The following is a 22,124-nucleotide window of genomic DNA, read 5'->3' as shown; positions in this document are numbered from 1 at the left end:
GATTGCAGCCTAAAATAATCCAAACATTGTGTGATATACCTATGTTTTTCACCCTACTAATCTGGATTGAGATCACAGTACAGTAGTCACATTTTCAACAGAAAGCATTTTTTAAAAGTTGGTCCACAGCGTTCACCGGTAACTGAGAACTGTTATTATAAAAGCCACAACCTTATTTCTGGTGTTCAGAACATTACTGAAGTAATTTCTTTGTAAATTTGGTACTATGTTGTTCGGAATGGCGTGGTTTTCTTTCTTAATTTCCCCCCGGCTTTCAGAAAACCAAAGCAGCTTAGGAAAACATTCAAAATGCTGAGCATACACACATAAGCGAAATATTTTAATGTCAGTTCATATTCATAAAAGTTACATTGTTTACATAGGATTCATTTGTATATAATAAAATTTCATTTGAATGAAAAGGGATTATTTTTTCCTTCTTCTTTTTTGGCAAGCCTGTTAAACAAATTAACATATGCTTTGGATGTACAGCTTAAGAGGAATATAGTTATCCAAAAATCTTTTGCAAGAGAGGTTGCCTTTGAACAATTTCAAGGCCTTTGTTTCTGAAGTAGTAATAGCATTTTAACCTTCATAGCTGAAATTCAGCTATGGGTTGGATGGCGCACAGATCAAGTCTTCTATTATTATTATTTTAAAAATTGTGAAGTGAATTTCCTCATTGCATAGTGAACATGTAAACTTATTAGGGATCGTTAGGTTAACACCTTTAATGGTGTTATATACTGTATTATGTTAGCCTTCCTAAAATGATGGATAAAATAATGTAGCAGGAGGGTAAAAATCCATTAGCCATTGCCACCTTAAATACTGGCAAGGAACAAGGGTGTATTCCTCATCCACAACTCTCTCTGGCTGCTAGAAAATCTTGCTGGTTCCAAATTTTGGGAGGAAGAATTACACCACTATATCAATTTTTTTTTAAAAGCCATTGGAGAACAATCCAGCCAAATTAATCATTCTACAGTCCCATAGATTTGAATGGCAGAAATGCAAGCTGAAAGTTGGCTGGATCATGCCCATAATTCATGATGGATATTCAATATCTATGTCAGTTGTGAAGAAGAAAATGGGAGAAGAAAATGAAAAGCAGGAAAAATTCCAAGGAAGTCATTTTACATTGTGCAACGTCCTTCATTTGCTATCTAAAATGGTTCCCACACCCTTTGCTTTGGTGGGAGGGAAATGTACTGTTGCACCATTTTTGTTAAATTAAATTAATTCCAACAGTTATGTCTGTGTTAACTAGGTTTGCATCAAGTAAAATATTTATTAATGAAACTACTGTACAAGAAACATCAAAGCGAAATGCATCATACAGAAAAAGTACACTCTAGGTGACAGATGAAAAAGTGCATGCAGATTGCTTTAATTTTATTTATTTTTAAGTCAGAAAACAGAATACTAATCTTGATCCCTATTGTCTTGAACTGGTGAGAATTTTCTTCTCTGAATTTACAAAATGTCATTGAACATATATGACTAATACACATTGGCAAGCAAGATGAATGAATTTCAATTTTTGGATTTTATTTTACAGGTATTTTTGCTTGACAATTGTGAGTTTTTTAAATATTGTGTTTGTTTGTTTTTTAAAAAAGGAAGAATCTTCTCATATTGGACTGGGTGGTACTGCCAGGTTGCTCTGATGCCATACACAGCCTTCAGGTTTTTAGTTAGACACCGTCAAATAACATATGTTGTGTTAACATTCAGGAAATGACATTGAGTCTATTTTTAAAAAAATTATTTTTGGCTCAATAAATTTTAAATGTATGGTTTATCATAACCTAATATTGTCTTTGTCTTCACTGCAGTGGATATCCGATCAAACTTTCCCCTTCTTTTAATACTTTAGGGAATTTTCAAACGTCGGGATGTTTGGCTGTAATGCCCCAAGATTTGTTCTCCCTGAAAGAAATCATAGTGACAATTTATTAAACTACAGAGCAACCTGGCTTTTAGGGGTCTGTACTTTTAGATTGTGCTCAATATACCTAGCAACTAAATTGTGATGCATTTCATCATCATTATTGGTTATATTTTTCATGCAATTACTTCCGATTCTAAAGTGCCTGGGGTTGGGGGTTTGGTTTATATATATATTTTACTTTTAAAAGAACATGGTCAACCTGACCCTAAACACAAAAGGCCACAATCCAGTACGAGTTGCTTGTGATTTACAACATAATCCTATACACATTAACTCAAAAGTAAGCCCCATTGAGTTTAGTGGGGCTTACTGCCAAGTAAGCGGGTATAGGAACGCAGCCTAAGTCCCACTAAATGCAATGGCGTCCATTGATTTCAATAGTGCTTCGTTTTCACTAACATTTCGGATTGTACCCCACAATAGCTTAGAAGTAGGTCCCACTGATTTTCAATGAAACATAAACTTCCAAGCAACTGACCCAATCCACTTAAAGTTAGTTGCATTTGCTTTCAATGGGACTTGACATAGGCTAGTTGCAACTACTTTATCCAATTCATTTCAATTGGATTTAAGCACAACTAATGTTCGTTGCATCAAAGCCACTGTGTTTAGCATTGCAGCCTAAGACAGGGTTATAATATCAAATCAGTGGGGCATTACTTTTCTTTTTTAAATAAAAAATAAAAACCTCTGAAATTTCATCATGGATATGTACTAGGAAGCAAAAACTTAAAAATAAATCCTGTTTTAATATAGCACTAAGATTACTGTGTCCACCATCACACACGCACACATACAGTAAAAGCAACACAACATACTGCCATGGGTAAGACTCCATTAAAAAAAAAGATGAAGACAAAAATTGATGGTAAATAAAACTCCTTCAATTCAAAATGGTTTATTCACACAAATTTAATAGGATATATCACAATTGTTTGGTCCATAAATATTTAGGGGAAATAGTTTCTATACAATGCATTTCTCAATAAAACAAAGAAACATGGACAAGTTTGCTAGACCACTTAACTGTACTAGAAACACGAAGCTCAATATATAAGATTATTGAATTTATCAACTATATCCGAAAGAGTGCACAACTGCTTTCTATGACATGTTTGTCCCCTCTACCAGGATATACACCATAAAAAGAGTTTCAGAAATAAGAGGTAAAACAGTACAAAACTAGTGAGGTGTCAAAAGGGCTTAAAACAGTTAATTTAACAAACAACACATATATATCCTGATTTTTTCCCCCACAAGCTTACTCCCAAGTTATCGCATAAGGCACATTGTAGAACTGAGTTATAATTAGTCTACTTAATAAAGTAGATCTATAGTACCATATAGTTGTTCTGTCAAAGAACAAAATTTATAAGTATCAATATTTTTTTTTTGTACCTGTAAAAGTGTATTAATAAAGATCTCAGCCTCTCCAAGGTTGTTTGGTCTGGTTAGTGGTAAATGCCCATAAGGTAAGAGAAACAGGAAACGTCCAAGGTTGGCACCTCAATCCTAAATGTATCAACTTGGAAGTAAATTCCACTCAAGTCATTTGAACTTACTTCCATCTAAACACGCTTCAGGTCAGCAAGCCTTAAGCGTTCTAGAAGATGATGACCACACTTGCTAAATATATAACGACAAAGACACATTTTCCTCTGTTACAGTGTTAACATCTCTTCCATTGTTTTTTTTAAAAAATAAGCTACTTTTCTGTGCTAATTTTCTAAAAACCCTGAGCAAAAGTTACAATAATGCACTTTAATGTGGGCAGTGAAGTGTCAGTATGTATCCACGCATTAGTAGAAAACAACAAAAAAGAATTCCTTTTTTTTAATACCAAAAAATAAAATTTAAAATGAAAAAGGAGATTCTACTGAAGGGAGGTTTGGAGGAGGAGGAGGAAGGGGTAAAATCCAAAGTACTTGTGCAAAAGTTAATCTTAACAATCCACCCAAAGCAATATCTTCTTGGTGGATTTTGGTTTGGTTCTGGAGTGTCTCCCGTGTCTAATTAGGGGGTTACTGGAATAAAGGATACAAATGAACATTCACCACTGCCCAGACCATTCAGACTTTTAGCTTAAATTAAAAAAAAAATAAAAACAAACACTTGCAAATGTAAACTAGGAAAGGTATTTCCAATTAGCAATGCATCCACAAGGCTTCTGAGTTTGGCAGCTTCAATGATTGCCAGCTTTAAATCCCTAGGGGTTAAATCCCCACCCCAATGCATTTTCTCTTCTTCTACATTATTTTTTAAGGGAAAAAGCTAGATTTAGCACAGAGCCCTTTAATTTAAATGGGTTCAACATGCTTGGATATGTAGCCAGTGTGTCTATCAATGTACATGGTAGTGTGCTTAATTATATAAATACAAGTATACACACGCATAGATAGAGATATGAACTGACGATTTATAGAGGGCACCGTTTAGCAAAAGTTTGCCATGATTCTCGCTCCTTTGGAAGCCACGGAACAGAACTTAGTAACAACTAGCTGAAGTTCTGTTGATTTTAATGGGCCTTGTTTAACCAGGTCTGATGCATGTTTACTTGGAAGTAAGCTCCACTAAGTTCAAGTGGGCTGACTTCTAGGCAAGCATACAGCTGCAGTCTTACATTTGCTGGTTTGTGCCTTTTGACGTCAATACATTAAAGTGGCAGACAGACACCATCTCATGGGAAAAAAATCAGAAGGATGCTCAAAACAGCAATGAATACAAGATACTGGAATCAGCTTTTAAACGTCTTAAGAAATTATATTTTGCTTATTTCCATCTGTTACCTTAATAGTGGGTAGGAACACTCGAGCCAGAATTGTGTTTGTGATTTTGTAAAAGAAAAACCAACAGCACCTCCTCCCTAATCTCAGGTATGTTCCAGCCAGTCCCATTAGGAATTAAAAGTGTTTCATGTATGCTGGATTTCAGCAGCAGAAGAAAACCCCAGCTCAGAAACGTTTCAATCTTCAATTGTTTAGCCGCCATCCCCAAGCCTCTTAACCCAGAGCAATCTAATTCATTTCAATGGAACTAGCCCAAAGCAAGCATATAGAGGACTATAGCCCTTTTTATAATACCAAGGCTTGCTATGAAGAAATGTTGTCCTCAGACTACCCAGATGATGCAAGCTCTATGCACTGGCCCTCCAATTTTAGGAATGATCCAGCCAAAGCTAAACCTAATGAAGACTCCTAGTAGTTCTGTGGGAGACAGATTTAACTCTCTTGCTGAAATCAATGGGACCCAAACTGTTTAGTTTTGTGTGGAGTGCGCCAATTATTTGTTCCATTCTAAATCAATGAAATCTTGATCGGATATTTGTTTGCTCCGAACAGGGGTGCCAACTTGAATAAAATATTGGGGGGGGGAGGTTAGCTCCACCCAGAATAATTGATCACATGCCACAGTGCACACACACCATTTGAATGGCAATGCCCATCAATTGGGGGGGGCGTGGCCCCCTCAAATATTTTATGGGGGGCGAAGACACACTCACACACTGCCCCCTAGGAGTTTGCTCATGTGGCTCCGAAGTAAATCCCACTCATCTGAATTAGGATTATTCCCAAGTGTGCATAGAATCAGGGGGGTTGCATCTAAAATGGGTATGTTAGAAGAAAGTCAAGTTGATGCTGTCTAAGCAGTAGGAACTTCACAGCTATGAAGTGCGTAAACTCAGCTGGGGTTTTAAACATACCAAAGAGTTGTATAATTGAACTGTGGAGTCTTTCTCACACAGACACAACTTCTGAAAACAAATTGTCACTTCCTTCTAGGGAAACTCTGGGGAAACTTTCTACACATTCTTGATGAAAATGTGGTAGTGGGAAGTTGGATCTGGACTTCAAGTCACTAGCTAGTGACCTGAGCTGGACCCAACCATCCATCTAAGAAAGTCTGTAGGACTTCCCACCAGTGACCGCTAATATGTGAAGACTTGATTTTGTAGTTTCTTGGATTTATACTCCACCCTACCCAGGACACACTTTCCTCATCTGATTTCCTAACTCACCTACATTAGGCCTGATAATAACTGTGCAAACTTCAATTAAACAAAACAACAACAAAAAAACCCTACCATTATGCATTAACAAAAATCTTACAAGGGTTTTGTCTGCATAGAAAATAAAAAGCAACAAAATTTAAATGTCCTGATCATAAAATAATAGCCAGCATTGGTGACCTATATATGTTTTTGGAGCCCAGCTCCCATCAACTGATGGTGGCTGATGCTGTCCCATCAATCTCTGGAGGGCATCACTTAAGTTGCCCCTGCTACAAAATGAGGATTAGGAACCTGAAACTTAAAGTTGTTCCCATACAATCTTTCAGTGGTGATATACTGGTGTTGATTGAAAATGGCCACAGTGTTTTATACTAAAAAAAACTGACTGGCCACAGAAGTCTAGGCCAGAGTGAGGACATACTGACCTCAGGATATTAAAAGCACAGACCATCTACAAGTCAAGGTGCAGATGGTGGTATTTGAAGGGTTGAGACCCATGTTTACTTGCAAATCAGCCCTACCTCCAGGATTCTTGATATTCCCATGTTTGAGGGGGAAGGCAGACACAGATCTCTTACCATAGCCCTATACCTGAGGCGGGGTGGAAGGAATCATTATTCTAAGTAATATGGAGATGACCTCAGGGTGAAAGAACTCTCTGTGAGTATTGACTCTCTAGTACCTAGTCATCTGTCTGCACCCCAGTTCACATCCTATGCAGTAGCTACTTTCCCCTTCCGCCTTCGGTGGCTCTCTTTGGACAGCACCATCTGTCAGCTGCCTGCCGGGTTGGCAAGTCAGCACACACCGCCACTCTGATACAACTGGCAAATGAGTTGGAAAAGTGAGCCACCATGGACCAAAGAGGAAAGAGGAGAATATCTGACATAAGCTCAGCCGTCACACATGTCATTGTGACTTGCAAACTGTTAAGAGGTATATACTCCTGACATCTATTTTAATTGCAGAAGCTACCTGTCTGCACTTTTGTAAATGAGTCGGATTTAGAGCAGAAGTTGTTGAACTCCAACTCCCATCAGCCCTAGCTGCAGTCCAAACATCTGGAGGGCCACAGGTTCCCTATCTCCAATTCAGAGGCAGCTTTTGAGGCTGCAAGTTGGACCACATGCATACCATACATTGAAAGCACATTTATACCACTGTAACACTCACAGTTCCCCACCACCGCAAGAAACCTGGGAACTGTAATTTACCTCTCACAGAGCTATAGTTCCCAGCACCTTTAATGAATTGCAGTCTCCAGGATTCTCTGGGGAAAGTCATGTGCTTTAAATGGACGGTGTGACCTATCCTCATTTACATAGAATTATGTTCAGCTGATGTCAATGGGAGGCCTAGCCCTGTTATGTGGCAGAAGGGAACAACTGCCTCAGGTGGCAGATTTGGGGGTGCTGAATTTGCTGACCTTTACTGCCAGACTTTCTTTCTCAGGCACCAAAACACCTCAACCTTATTTGACCGACAGGAATTTCTGACATGTTTATATGTTCTTTAAGAATAAGTTTGAGGATAACAATCCATGCCTTTTTTTTTAAATAACACAATTTTCTGACTTCCATGGTAACCATTCACCCACCCCCATAAAAAAAATAATCTGGAAATAAGGAACATACAATTTTAAGAGGCACTTAATAGAATGATTCAATAGTTTCCCTTTAATTAGGCAGTGGTTTAAAAAAAAATTCCAAAGACAATTTAGAGACAAAGAATACGTAGTTGTAGAACAGAAGTCTGTTACTGCAAACTCATTTACCAAGTGGCTGCAGATGCTACCGACCAAGCTGGTTTTCCCCAAACATTTTGTGGGTTTGTTTTTCTTTCAAAAAATAAAAAGTCTTGCAAATAATATTATTAATAATATAATTATAATAATAATGGAGAAAGAAGAAGAAGAAGAAAAAAGTAAGAATATTTCTCTTTTTTTAAAAGTCAAATGTTAGAAAAGGTTTGTTAAGGTAGTTTGTGAGGGGCTTCCGGAATCGTGGCTGTCCAAGTTAGAGGTCACTGATGACACTACAGTGATAGTGGGATTGGTCAGGTCTGTTAAAGTGGTCGCAGTGCCGGGTGGAGTGAGAGCGCCGCTGTCTGCTGAGGGCGGGGCCGGAAGCGACGTGCCGTCAGCTTTATCAACACCCCCATTCTCCTGCCGCAAAAGGTTCCTTCTGAATTTGGCTCGTGCGTTTTGGAACCAAACCTGCAAACCAATCCCAGTTGATTTCTTTACCAATGTTTGCCTTTTGATTTTGATGGTTTTCATAGAAATCATAGAATTGTAGGGTTGGAAGGGACCCCGAGGGTCATCTAAGTCCAACCCACTGCATTGCAGGAATCTCTCCGTTTCTCTCTCTTTCGTGGCAGCTTAATGCATTTTAAGGGGTGTTTCGGTGGCCCTTTTATAAGTATTATTAGCAAATCCTCTCTTCCAGGCTTTCCACCCATCAGTTAACTCTTTTGATACCAGCTTGTCTTATGGGAAATGCCTTCTGGCCCCTGTGTGTTGTGGCTGATCCTAGGGCATGGTCACTTCAGGCACAGCACTACCGAGGCGGCTGTGGCACCTTCATTGCTTCGTCTGAACTGAGAGGGCAGTGCTCAGATTACATGGGGGGAGGGCCTTGATGAAATCTATAATCCGCACCCACTCATCCACCCACTTTTAAGCTTAGCTAAAAGCTCAGGCTCCCTGTATCATTTTTACATCGTAAAAATGCCCCTCAAAACACACCAACACACAATACTTTCCTGCAACTGTGCATTGCAGAGAGAGTTTGGTAGAGGCAGGCAAGCCACCTTTCAGAAAAGCTTGCTTGCCATTACTGACCTTCTCCCTAAGGAACCTCTGATGTGCTCCTACGAAGTCCCAGCTTCCCTGGGACACAGCTGGAAAACCACCGATCCACATCATAATTGGAGTCATTATTTTTTGGCTTAGATTTGTTCTGTTTAGAATGCTAAGCCGAAATCTATAGCTACTAATCCATGTCTTTCTCCAGGATACGGTGAAGCACTGCTGGAAACTGACCTGAGAAGTTCTGCTCAACTATTCATGCTAGAAGATCATTGCGTTGATCGGTATGTACCTTAGCTCTTTTCTCATCTCTGCTACAATATCTGGGTTTACTACCCCAAACACAATTCTTAGGGTGGAATTCAGTGTCTCCTGTCATCCCAAGCATTCCTGCTTGCCAGATGGAACTCCTCCCACCCCAAACCCCCCACAAACTGTTCTGGGGGTTCTCCAGAACTCATTGCTCGGGTTCACATTCATGCAACTATTTAGTTGAATCCAGCCCTCAGTGTTTTATCCACCAAAGTGGTCCCATCAGTGCAAGGACTTCCACCTGTACAATGGTGCTTTCCCTCCTCTCCTACCCCCCCAACTCTCCCAAATTACTTCTGGGGGGGTCTGAAGAACCCTCAGAACAGAGGAGTGGGGTGCAGGGAAGGGAATTTATTTTGTGCAAGCGGAAGTCCTTGTGCTAACTGGTTAACTTTTTTTTTGGACACAGCCCTAAAAGTTGCATTTGGGGTGGTTAACTTACACAGACATTTTAAAACATGAAGAAGAAATGCAAAGAGAAAGAAACTATCTCCCAATAATGAACTACTTTTCTTACACTCTTTGCATTCTGTTTCACTATCAGGTGAGTTACTGCTTTTGCTCAGCCACTACTTTCCCTTTGCATATCAATGCAGGTCAATTCTGTATCCAGGGCAGCTGTCTACCAACTCCACCTGGTACGCAGGCTGAGACCCTACCTGCCCGCGGACTGTCTCGCCAGAGTGGTGCATGCTCTAGTTATCTCCCGCTTGGACTACTGCAATGCGCTCTACGTGGGGCTACCTTTGAAGGTGACTCGGAAACTACAGCTAATCCAGAATGTGGCAGCTAGACTGGTGACTGGGGGCTGCCGCCGAGACCACATTGGCTCCCAGTACGTTTCCGAGCACAATTCAAAGTGTTGGTGTTGACCTTTAAAGCCCTAAACGGCCTCGGCCCAGTATACCTGAAGGAGCGTCTCCACCCCCATCGTTCTGCCCGGACGCTGAGGTCCAGCGCCGAGGGCCTTCTGGCGGTTCCCTCATTGCGAGAAGCAAAGCTACAGGGAACCAGGCAGAGGGCCTTTTCGGTAGTGGCACCCGCCCTGTGAAACGCCCTCCCATCAGATGTCAAAACGATAAACAACTACCTGACATTCAGAAGACATCTTAAGGCAGCCCTGTTCAGGGAAGTTTTTAATGTATGATATTTTAGTGTTTTTTGGTTTCTATGGAAGCCTCCCAGAGTGGCTGGGGAAACCCAGCCAGATGGGCGGGGTACAAATAATAAATTATTATTATTATTATTATTATTATTATTATTATTATTATTATTATTTAAATATCTTCCATTCATTGGTGATGGTGGTGGTTGATGGTTTCTACGAAGCTGGCTTACAAGATACGATAAACTATGGGCAATTTAAAGGTATGATTAATTTATTTTTTACAAATGGGAGGAAGCCGCCATGAGTCTAATTATCATTCTTGCATGGTGATCATTTATTTTCACTGAGTAACTCAGTAGACAGACCTCAGATCTATCACATTCCCAAGAATAACCCAAAGTTGATCAGTGGGAAACATTCCTAAGAAATGCTCAGTTTGTGGGAAAAGTCAGGTTAAAGGTGGATTTTTTTCCCTACATAATCAGCAAACCTGTGAGATTTATCTCTTGCTGGATTAGACTACTATTGGCTTCAGGAGTAGCAGGGTCAAATGTTTGAATGCGCCCCAAGCAGAGTGAAAATTAGCATGTAAGGAAGAAGACCAAGCTAGCACCTCCTCCCTGACATGCTAGCTCTATATGTGGAGACAAGTTATTTTTTTCTGGAAGGACATTGAGGAAATCTATCCCCTGCCCACATTCTAAAATGGTACAATCCAGCAACAGATGTGTCACATGGGGCTGCTGATCATGCATAGCAGCCCTCTATTCTGTTTAATAGGGAGGCCCCTTAACGGACCAAAAAAAATGGGGAACTTCCATAAAGAAAAATTACTACAAGGGGAAACAAAAGTTTGTACTCAATGGCTTGACTGGATGCCCAAGGATTGTAACTTTCATTTGCCTTCAACAAAGCCTACTAGTTCCTGTTTCGGTTAAGAAGGACGCTACATGAAGGTCCTACCCTGATAAGAACAGAATATCTGCTCTTCTGAGGGCTGGATGCCCCTTCTGCGCTGGGAGGTGTTGGCCCTGGAGGGTAGCATCATGCTTCCCTTGAGCATTCCCTGGGTGCATTTGGATCTGAAGGTATACATGTTTAGCCCTGAACCCTCTGTATCTATGGAGGGACACAACTCAATGAAGCCTAGCACAAGGGCGATGGAAGGCATTGGAAGTAAGGGATGTGCTATTTTGAAGTGGAGGGGGGAAGTTTTGTAACGGAAGGCTCTTACCTGCAGAACTCTCTTAGTTAGGCCCGTCTTCTGGGCAAGCTGCTTGAGGTCCTTGGCATCTGGGTTGTGGTTAATAGCAAAGTAGGACTTCATGGTGCGGAGCTGGTGGTGCTTGAAAGAAGTGCGCATGCGCTTGGTCTTCTGAGATGGGGGATAAGGCTGCTGGTCTCTGTCCAGGTGGTCTGCCTCGTTCTCATTGCAACCTGTTTGGAGAAGCCACAGAAAACGCCCAAAGAGTTGGGTGGAGATCCTACATGAACATCTCAAGCAAGCAGGTGCCATGGAGGGGAAGGGCCATAGCTCAGTGGGAGAGCATCTGTTTTGCATGCAGAAGGTCCCAGGTTCAAGCTCTGGCACTTGCAGGTAGGGCTGGGAAAAGACCCTTGCCTGAAACTCTGGACAGCTGTCAGTGTAGACAATAATGAGGTATATGGGCCAATTGTCAGACTCAATATAAGGCAGCTTCCTATGTTCCTAAACCTTTTTTTAAAAGATAAGGGAGAAGAGACGGCAAATATATTTCCGCTAAGTATGAGATTACATGTTTACCAGGCCCATATAATACTGTGGTATGTTACATTGCCTGAATGCAGTATTATTACTACCCTCTGCAAAGAGCACATCTATATGTCATGCCAGATAAGGTGGTACAGTATTGGACTGCCACACTTCAGACAACAGGTAAGGGGAAGTGCATTTTTGAATGCTCTTGCAGGATTAAAATAGGAATAAAGGTGGTGCCTGAATGTAATATACTAATGTATCCGAGAGAAAGATTTAACATAGCACACCCTGCAACATTTCTCCGATGAAAATAGGGACATCCTTATTATTATTATTATTATTATTATTATTATTATTATTATTATTATTATTTATACTCCACCCATCTGACTGTGTTGCCCCAGCCACTCTGGCGGCTTCCAACATATATAAAAACATAATGAAATGTTAAACATTAAAAAACTTCCCTATACAGGGCTGCTCTCAGATGTCTTCTAAAGGTTGTATAGTTATTCATCTCCTTGGCTCAGGGGTCGCCTACATCCATACCCTCCAAGATTTCTCTGGTGAAAATAGGGACTTCCTAAGGACAAGTGGGACACTCCAGGATCAAATCAGAAACCAGGACAGTTTCTGTAAATCTGTGACTGTCTCTAGAAAATAGGGGCATGTGGATGGTCTGACATAGACCTCTCCCTGAAGCATTAGCTTACAATATGTAGGGAAGCATTTTGTTTTATTCTTAACATGGGGAAGCATTAAGAAATATGACATGGAGGCCATTTTCACTCCATGGAAATAGCTAGGGGAGTGCAGGGGGGCAGCTGCCTCTCCCAAATCAAGTAAACATATTAAAAATACTTAACAAAACTCAGATAACTCGGTCACAGATAACTCAGTTCTGCCTCCCTCCCCAACATAAAGCCTGTCCCCCTAAAATAAATCCTGGCTACGCCCATGTTTTATACCGTGCATTTAAATCACCATGATACCACTTTAAACAGTCATGGCTTCCCCCGAAGAATTATGGGGGCTATAGACCCCATTCCCCACACAGAACTGCAGTTCACAGAGTGATTTATCGGACAGTCTCCGTTCTCAGGGAATTCTGGGAACTGCAACTCTGAGGAAACAGGGGTCTCCTAACAACTCTCAGCACCCTTAACAAACTACATCTCCCAGAATTCCTTGAGCGAAGCCATGGCTGTTTAAAGTGGTATCATGGTGCTTTAAATGTGTGGTGTGATAGTGGCCAGGGAGAGAGAGAGAGGCTCCACCAGCAAAATGCTGAGACAGAAGTGGTACAGTCCATAATTCTCCCATTTCATTTCACATTAAACCCCAGAATAGTAAGCGAAATCACTTGTGGGTGCAGGGGGAGAAGTGCTGTTTAGGCGGAAGTGCCAAAGGGTCCACCTTGGCCTTTTCCTGTTTTAAACATTTATTATGTTCACTGCTTCCACATCTGTTAAGGGAGCCGGTGTTTTGAGAACAAGCCTGCCAGGTTTCACTCCTTTTGCATTATTATTTAAGGGAAGCCTCTTCCCCGGGGGCGAGGAAGAGCTTTGCAGCGTGTTCCCAAGGAATTGTTTAAAATCTCGCTCAGCATTTTGAACAGCAAAAGGGAGGGAAAATTCACTCACAGAAATCGGCCAACTGTGGCAAGAACTGAACGTTGCACAGCCCTCTCATGTGCTGCTGACATCCTGAGACCCACTTTCTCTACCTGGCACAGGAGGGGGCAATTTGCACCAGAGAAGGAGGAGGCCAAAAGTGACGGGAGCAGTTAACCTCCCTACAACCACCACCGCTCCCCAGAAGTTTGCCCAACATTTCTCTGATTAAAATAGGGATGTCCTATTCAAAAAATAATAATAAATACATAATAATAATAATAATAATAATAATAGGGTTACTCCAGCACCAGCACAGAGGCTTAAACATGACCTCTGCCCTGTCTCTCCCTTTAGTTCTCTTAAATTCTCCTCCCCTTGGCCTCGGAAATGTAGGAGGTGTCAACAAGCACCCAGTTTCTCCTCTTCCATGCATGAGACTTTTAATCGCATGGCTGTGAGTTTGAGCCCCACGTTGGGCAAAAGATTCCCACATTGCAGGGGTTTAGACTAGATGACCCTCGTGGTCCCTTCCAGCTATGATTCTATGATTCCTTGCCTCCCAGAACTACAGCAAAAGCCAGGACTGGATCTTCCTTCCACCTGCACCTGCCATACGTAGAACTACAAGCATTGCAATCCGACAGGCATTCCCTGGATGCATGCTTACACAAGAGCTTTTGCTCTGCAACTCTGATAATGCATCTTGCTCTGAGTGGAGGACGGAGGAGCTGTACATGAGGGGAGCGCACACAGAAACCTGTGATTTGCGTGCGGCTGGAATGTAGCCCTGCCAGTGTTGCCCCCATTGCTCGGCCCACGTTTGCCTTTGGCTGCACCTCCCCTGGGATGTGCCTCCCCTCAAAAGTGGCAGATGAGGGAATGTGACCTTCAGGAAGGGTTCCCTATCCCTCACACACACACAAACATTACCAGCAAGTTTGAGCAGCAGCTTCAAGAAACTGGCATGTAGACTCCCACATCCTAGGATAGTCAGTTGGTACAGCATGAGACTCTTAATCTCAGCATTGTGGGTTCAAGCCCCATGTTGGGCAAAAGATTCCTGTATTGCATGAGCTTGGACTAGATGACCCTTGTGGCCGATTCTATGTCTTTAGGATTAAAAACATGGTTGGTCGGTTTCGTGTACACGCGATGAGCTGTGACTCCCGGCATGTGTGCATTCTAAGTAAAACAGCCTGCATCTCAGATTACCATTCAAGTTGCATCCTAAACCTATACTGGCAATAAGAATTCTGCAATGTGTAATGATGCTATATACTAGGCCTGTGCAAATTACAAGCCTGGATATCAAGTGCAGACTGGCTGCCGTTAAGGGCAGCCTATCAGGAGCTGGCAGTGGCGTAGCGTGGGTTGTCAGCACCCGGGGCAAGGCAAGTAATTTGCACCCCCTAACCCGTGGATTTTAGCAGTCGAGTCTCTTCCACTAGATTAGCGCGCCCACACTCAGATGTTGCGCCCGGTGCGGCTGGCCCCCCTGCACCCCCCACGCTACGCCACTGGGAGCTGGGCACATCTTTTTGTTTCACTGCCTTCCAGAGATTTTTTTTTGGGGGGGGAGAGACCAGTAATCTTACTCAGTTTGACAGATCCCAGTTCTGTAAGCCTGGCCTACATGCATACTAAACCAGGTCAGATTATGAAGTGATGAAGAGATGTTTTGTACAGTATAGGATTCTAGGGTGGAATTAACCCTGTAAGCAATTCACACACAGCTGTGGCATCAAAAGTCCTGTGGGGGGGGGTAAGAAACAGACGTGAGTTGTTGGCTCATGCCTGCCCCCACAACACTTAGGAAACTAGATCACACCAAGTCAGATCATTAGCACAGTATTACCTACACCAATGGAGGAAAGGTTATTTCAGGCATAAGAGTCTTTCCCAAGGCTGGTTCATATGCAGCCAGAGTATGTAGCACCTGCACAGAAGTAACCTTCTGATTGGTGGCTCTTCCCTGCCACATATGGAACACAAATGTGTGCCACAAGGTCCACATACACCCACAAGCCTCATTCACCCTTGCCCATCCATTGCCCGTCTTTTCCCGACAGCAGTTGGCCTGATGGGTCAATCCTACACACACATGCATGGATTCTCTCTCACTGTATGCTCTCATGCACCCATCCCTGATAGTCTAGTGCAGAGGTTGCCAAACTGTGTGTCACGACACGTTAGCGTGTCGGCTGCAGTGTGTAGGTGTGTCGCGCGAACGCTCCCCATGCTCCTCCCGGGGCTGGAAAGGGGTTAGTTTAACCTCCAGTTTGCTAGCAAAACTGAATTCCCATGTCGCGAAATGATGCATGTCTAAAAAGTGTGTCACCAACATGAAAAGTTTGTACAGCTCTGGTCTATTGCCTAGGATTAGTCACTTTTGCAGCTATGACTCACTCTTTGAGGAAGGGGTGGGACTCTGATTTGCATAAGAAACATCTCCAGGGCTGGAGCTGCATCCACATGGGTGTTTATTCTGGGGAATGGGTGCTCCTCATGCATGCACCTTTCTTTCCTTTTTTGCAAGGTCCACGCAAAATTATTGTCATTAAAAATTACCAGCCTGTTTTTTCTTCTTCTCATTTTAATCCAGATTTGCACTTCCCAAGGGAAACTTGCAATATCTCAGCAATCCATTTACAGTATTAAGTCCCCATCTCAAAGCACCTACAGTTTGGATTCACAAATGAATAGGTGGTAGTACTAGAGAAAAAGTCCAGTGTGGAAGCTCCTGCTTCAGTTTCCAGCACTGATAAAACAGGAAGAAGAATAACCAGTGTCACAGGAAGCTCCTCCACACTTCCTCTTGTTCTGCTGCTTTCCCCGGGAAGCCCACTCCTTACTGACGAATTGGAGCAAACGCCAGTAGGGTTTCCCACAGGTTGACGTTGGCTCCGATTCAGCAGCAAAGAGCAGGCTTCTCCAGGAATAGCAGCAGGGGGAACAGAAAACCGTTCAGCTTTCTAGGCATGGGACAAGCAAAGTGGACGAACTCAGGGCGTCTGAGAAATTTGGTTGTGCACTAACAGCACAAAGCTGTGCATGCATACCCAGACGTAGGCTCAACTGAGTTCAGTGAGACTTAACTCCTGGGTAAGTGTGCATGAACTGCAGCCCCAAACTGATACATATATTAATTAGAAACCATGGAAAAACTGACTGCAAAGAGATAGCATTGTCAACTTTAATGTAACATAATGGTTCTTAAACTTTGTACTGGGGATCACTGTATTCCAGCTTGCTGTGAACCACCTTCTTTGCGAAGGTGCAACAAAGGTCAGCTTTCCTCAGTTGCTTACAGCTACCAAACCTGATTCTGCCCACTTGGTTCCTTTTCTTAAACATCCTTCAGATATATATATATATATAAACTTTCCCACTGTACTGCTGAAGAAGCAAACAGTTTCAAGTTTAGATTTTTACAATTAAAAAAATGCCTTGCCTCTTCATGTAGTGAAAGCGTCTTTAAAAGCTCTGGCTCTTCTGTATTTTCTTTAAAGCAATTTTTTCATGGTCTCGGGGATTATTTGAATGCATGGGGCACTTGAGCCAGCCTTTCACAGTGGCGCTGAGAAAAGCAGCTTTAAAATGCTGCAGGTTATTTTTTTTTCCTTTTGGAAGGAGAGGGTAAATGCAGATGTGAGATGCTTTTGCCTCTTTTTAATATATAAACTGTAAAATCTAAGCCTCCATGGACTGATGTAATGTGCAGAGTATAATGTATGCTTTTCCAGCTTTTTCTCAGGGGTTGGGGGTTGGCTTAAGCTTTGTGAATAAATCCAGCCAACTGTTGGGAAGCAGTCCAAGGTGTCTCTCTGTGTGCAAATCAGATGATACACACACACTCACACATGCTTTAAATAAGGACTAATTAAATTCCTTTAGAGCCAATCATTTCAATTAAACTTAATTCTCATTGTACGCTATGTGACATAAGCAGGACCATTGAAGTCTCTCTAGCTGTTCCCACATTGAACAGATCCTGAAAAGTGATCTAATTTTTCATGCTAAATAGTTAAAACAAATCTGCTCCCCCCACTCCAATTCCTAAATGCATTGCATGATATCAAGTCCTGTTGATCTCTACAGGGAATCTTTCCACATAATAGGATCAGGGTGTTAGAAGACGGCTAATTTTGTAGGTTACCAGCTCGTTTTATTCATTTTTTAGCGGTGCAAGATAAGCTACAATGTCTGTAGCAACTAAAGACCCATGAAACAATGGACTGCGATAGACTGTTTTTCCCAAAAACCTAACCCTTTTGAGAATATTGTTTTAGGTTTCATGATGCAGTGGCTGGTTTTGTACAGAATTAAAATCGACTATCCGTTCTAAATCAGTTCCTCTTATTTCTCTAGATGGTTGTGTGACTTATTTTTAGCATGTTTGGGGCTTTCCATAGACAAAATAGTTGAGGTCAGAGCTAATGTGACACTATCGCCCCACTTAATTTGTTTGTAGAGTTCCAGTCATGCTCAGTCAGTAGAGCATGAGACTCTTAATCTCAGGATTGTGTGACCAAGCCCCATATTGCGCAGAACAATCTTTTGTTGCAGGGGGTTGGACTAGATGACCCCTGTGGTCCATTCTAACTCTACAATTCTATGATTCTATGAAAAGGAGTATAATGTCAACCCATTTCCACTACCTGTCTGTCCCTTCTTCTACGTTGCACATCCTAGAGATGAAACTAGAGCATTTCTCTCTACAGATTGACCAAGGGATGAGGAATACTTTTTAAAAAAACACTATTTTCAGTTCAGATGTTTCAAGTGTACGTTACTTAAAATATAATATCATTTTAGTTTGATGAGCTGTAAGACACCTTGGGAATCATATGGTCAAATAGCAGCGTAGAAATATTGCAAATACTATGCACTAATCTCCTGCCAACCTAGCAGTTCGAAAGCACGTCAAAATGCAAGTAGATAAATAGGTACCGCGTCAGCGGGAAGGTAAACGGCATTTCTGTGCACTGCTCTGGTTCGCCAGAAGCGGCTTAGTCATGCTGGCCACATGACCCGGAAGCTGTACGCCGGCTCCCTCGCCAATAAAGCGAGATGAGTGCTGCAACCCCAGAGTCGTTCGCGACTGGACCTAACGGTCAGGGGTCCCTTTACCTTTACTATGGACTAATAGCAAACTCATTGGATAGCCAAAAGGGCATCCTCCATTCTCAAGAAAAGAGGGTGGTTATCAGCAGACTCAAGAAAAAAACCCAGGTTTCAGAAGTACAACATTGTTTTTAAAAAGACACTTGGAGTAGGTGGAGTGAACAGCCCAGTGCAGACTTAACATGCTCATTGCCCATAGATTGCTGCTTGAATGTTGGAGGGGAGAATAGAAAACCAGGAGTATTGGCAGGGATGGGGAAAATCTGTCCATTTCAGCTCCTCTCCATTTCTTATACTTCTACTCAGTTTTCTGCATTTCTATGTTGGTTTCCAGGGGTGGGGGGCAGGCAAGAATTAAATTTAAATTTTTTTAAAAAAAGAACTTAGCTGGCTACAAGGGCTCTTATCCTGCTTGGTTCTCTTGCCCGCTGTGTTTCCAAGACAGGACTGTGGCTGATGCCAGGTTAGAGCTCCCTCTTGCACAGAAACACCCTGAGTTGGCTGCTTGATGGATGCCTTTCATTCGAAAGTATCTCTGATTGGCACTGCATGGGCCAGATTAAGCATCCGTAGTGGCACTGTCTGGAACGGAGAAGCCTTTTGTATTATTTGGGAGCTAGTTCCTTTCCGGAAATCCTGTTTCCAGACTGTTCCCATCTAAATCCCACTGCTTAGAAGATGGCATCTGTTCTCTTCTCAAGACAGGCAGAGGCAGTGGTCTCCCCTACCTACCCCTTTCTTTGGAGGCAACACTACTTTAAATAGAGATGCCCTGGCCAGGAGGAGAAATGGAATGCCTTCTGTACCGGAGAAGGTCTTCAGGACTTACAGGGGGTTGGATTCAACGACCCTTTGGGTCCGTTCGAACTCTAGAGTTCCACTATTCTAACCCAGGAGCTTTCTCCTCTCCAGAGAAGCAGCAATAGCGGAACTGTGATGAGAAGGCACAGCACCAGGTTGCATGTTCTGCAATTAGGCTAGGGATGCCTGCGGCCTTCTGTTGTTGGACTCAAACTCACATTTTCATTATCGTCCTCAGCATCCCTCACTGGGACTAAAGGAAGTTGGAGTCCCAAACATCTGGAGGGCACCAGGTTGAGGAAAGTTGGACTTCACCCTGTCGGTTCCCTTCCAAAACTATTTTAAGAACAACACCTTGTCCTCCGTATATTTCCTTTTCAGCCTAGAAGAGCAGAGCATTTGGTAAAGGGATCATGGGTTCAAATTCAGAGCTGGAGACATTCACATATCTTTTGAAATCCCAATGTGGCAGGCAGGGGGCAGCTCACACTGCCCCATCCCTCCCAGCTCTGACATGCATCCCCCCCCTGCTTGCTGTGTGGCACACCTGGAAGTCTGTGAAGGGGGAAGAAAACAAGGCTGGGTAGGGAATGGGCAAGAAAAGAAGCTGTGGCCGACCACACAGAAGGGCTGACCGATAGGAACATTGGGAAGCTGCCTTCTACCGTGTCAAAGCACTGATCCATCCAGCTCAGTATTGTCTGCACTGACTCGCAGCAGCTGTCCTGGGTTTCCAATTGGTGACATTCCCAGTCCTACCTGGAATTGCTATTGGGGGTTGAACCTGGAACCTTCTGGCTGCAAAGCAAAGGCTCTGCCACTGAGCTATGGATGTTCTCTAGATTTAAATCTAGCACCCCAAGTTCAAGCACCAATCCATCAATATCCAGCCACGTGTGGCAATCCCCTGCAGGCTCAAGCAACCGGCTGTTTTTCCTCCTTCGCAAAACTGCAAGGTCAAAGGAGGTGTCGAGCCACATGATGCAGCTGGTGTGCTGCATTTGATTGAGGAGGGCCACATATTGAGCCAGGCTTCCCTAGAGTATGAGAAAACAAGGTGCCGTTCCCCCGCTTCCCCATCTACAAAACGTTCTGTAATTCTACAAACAGAAATGTCATGCAAATAGACCCTTTGCTTTCTTGAAGCCCTGTAGGCAGGGATGAGGGACCTGTTTCAGATCCTTCTAGACTCCATCTCCCACCAACCAGAGCCAGGAAGTCCGCCAGTCATCGATGATGACATCTGGAGGACCACAGGTTCTCTGGCCTGTAACATTTGTAACAAACAGCCTGTTAGGGAGGTGTCTCTGCCACACCGCATATTTCACTGCCATCTTTTGCTACTTTGCATCAGGATTAGACGCTTGATACCAGCTCAGACTGTTTGTATATCTAGACCACTAATGTCTACTCTTACGAACGTTAGCTCTATAGTCTCAGGCAGATCCCTGCAACTTTTGTCCCGCCTAATGAAGATGTAATGAAGAGGTTCCACCTGAGACCTTCTGCAGGTCACTTAACAATAGTCTCTCAAGTTCTTCTGCAGCTTTTGGTGCCATATATTCTTTTGGCATTTGCACAATCTTCTCAGGTTTCAGCTACAAAGTTACTGCACTCTCAATTAAAAGGAGACTTCTAAAGCAATGCCTTTGTAACACCTTGTCGGGAAAAGGAAATTGCCTGGACTTTGGAGTGATAGGCACCTGCCTTTGTGCTATTTTTCAGCTCTGGACAATATATTGTCACAAATAGTCTCCAAGTAAAAACACTACATATAATACACATCACATAATATGGCAGAGGCCTTACATTTATGCTTAGGGTTCACACATGCCCCCCCACACTTGCTATATCACAGAAATAACTAACATTGGCTGCACAAGTATACAATAAAATATTACTATAGTGCAAGATCACAATCCATTGCAGAGTTAAGCCTAGCTGAACGCATTGATTTTTGCATGCAGAGTGTGACCAAGAAGGCGGAGTGACTTTCTCCTTGCCCCTGCAGATGTTCACTATTCAATTTAAGTTTCCTACTGACCACACATACTAGAGGAGTGGGGGGTTGGCCAGACCTGCTCTTGTGCCTTTAACAGCTGTAAAAATCAGCAGCTGGAGCCTTTTTGTAGAACGGAGATCAGCATCATCATTTGCTATGTTTGCCGTTGAAGCTATGGTTGATGTCAAAACTATAGGGACTGGCAGAAAAGTTGGCAATCCTTCCTTGCTATAGAATTTGAATGCCTTGCACAACAGAGACTGGCACCGCAGGGAGCAATTTAAAGTCACCTCCGTGTGCTATGTTTTTCATTCATCCCAACCCTTCCTTGGAAGCACAAGGTGGACATAATCTGAGGCTGCCGTCCTAAGCAGACACATTCTCTGAGCAAAGCATTTAGGATCAAACTTCATGAAGCTATATAGGACTTACCCACACTTCCTCTTGTCCTGCTGCTTCCCCCCACCCTGGGGAAACCACTCTTTAGCACTTAATCAGAGCCCCTCAATCGTGTCCCCTCCCATTGCCATTTGTTCTGACCTATCACTAAGAAGCAGATTTTCCCTTCGGAAAGGAGCTGGTCAAGAGGAAAACCACTCTGACCCATGCTTTCCAGGCATGGCACAAGAGGAAGTATGGACGATCCCTTCA

The 22,124-nt window shown here is 42.8% G+C and overlaps 1 protein-coding gene and 1 long non-coding RNA gene across 5 annotated transcripts in view; one reads left to right on the top strand and one right to left on the bottom strand.

Annotated features, from left to right (window-relative positions):
* The window catches only part of LOC128415378 (uncharacterized), a 49,552-nt gene that overhangs the window by 845 nt on the left and 26,583 nt on the right, over nucleotides 1-22,124 (top strand). Inside the window, exon 2 of the long non-coding RNA XR_008330923.1 lies at nucleotides 8,978-9,056. This is a non-coding gene — a long non-coding RNA (uncharacterized LOC128415378). The remainder of the gene's footprint in view (nucleotides 1-8,977; nucleotides 9,057-22,124) is intronic.
* LHX9 (LIM homeobox 9) overlaps nucleotides 328-22,124 on the bottom strand; it is a 47,471-nt gene continuing 25,674 nt past the window's right edge. For 2 of the 4 annotated variants that reach the window (XM_053391493.1, XM_053391492.1), the window contains exons 4-5: nucleotides 11,427-11,629; nucleotides 328-1,932 (exon numbers count right to left, since the gene is read on the bottom strand). In XM_053391493.1, coding sequence (XP_053247468.1) covers nucleotides 1,876-1,932; nucleotides 11,427-11,629 — 260 coding nt within the window. In that variant the 3' untranslated portion in view covers nucleotides 328-1,875. Of the gene's footprint in view, nucleotides 1,933-7,616; nucleotides 8,179-11,426; nucleotides 11,630-22,124 lie in introns of those variants that run through there. The other 2 variants (XM_053391490.1, XM_053391491.1) reach the window with 1 other exon arrangement.

This window comes from Podarcis raffonei, chromosome 6 (assembly GCF_027172205.1).
Source record: "Podarcis raffonei isolate rPodRaf1 chromosome 6, rPodRaf1.pri, whole genome shotgun sequence".
Taxonomy (NCBI): Eukaryota; Metazoa; Chordata; class Lepidosauria; order Squamata; family Lacertidae; genus Podarcis; species Podarcis raffonei.
The sequence above is the reverse complement of the archived record's forward strand: the minus strand, read 5'-3'. Positions and strand labels throughout refer to the sequence as shown.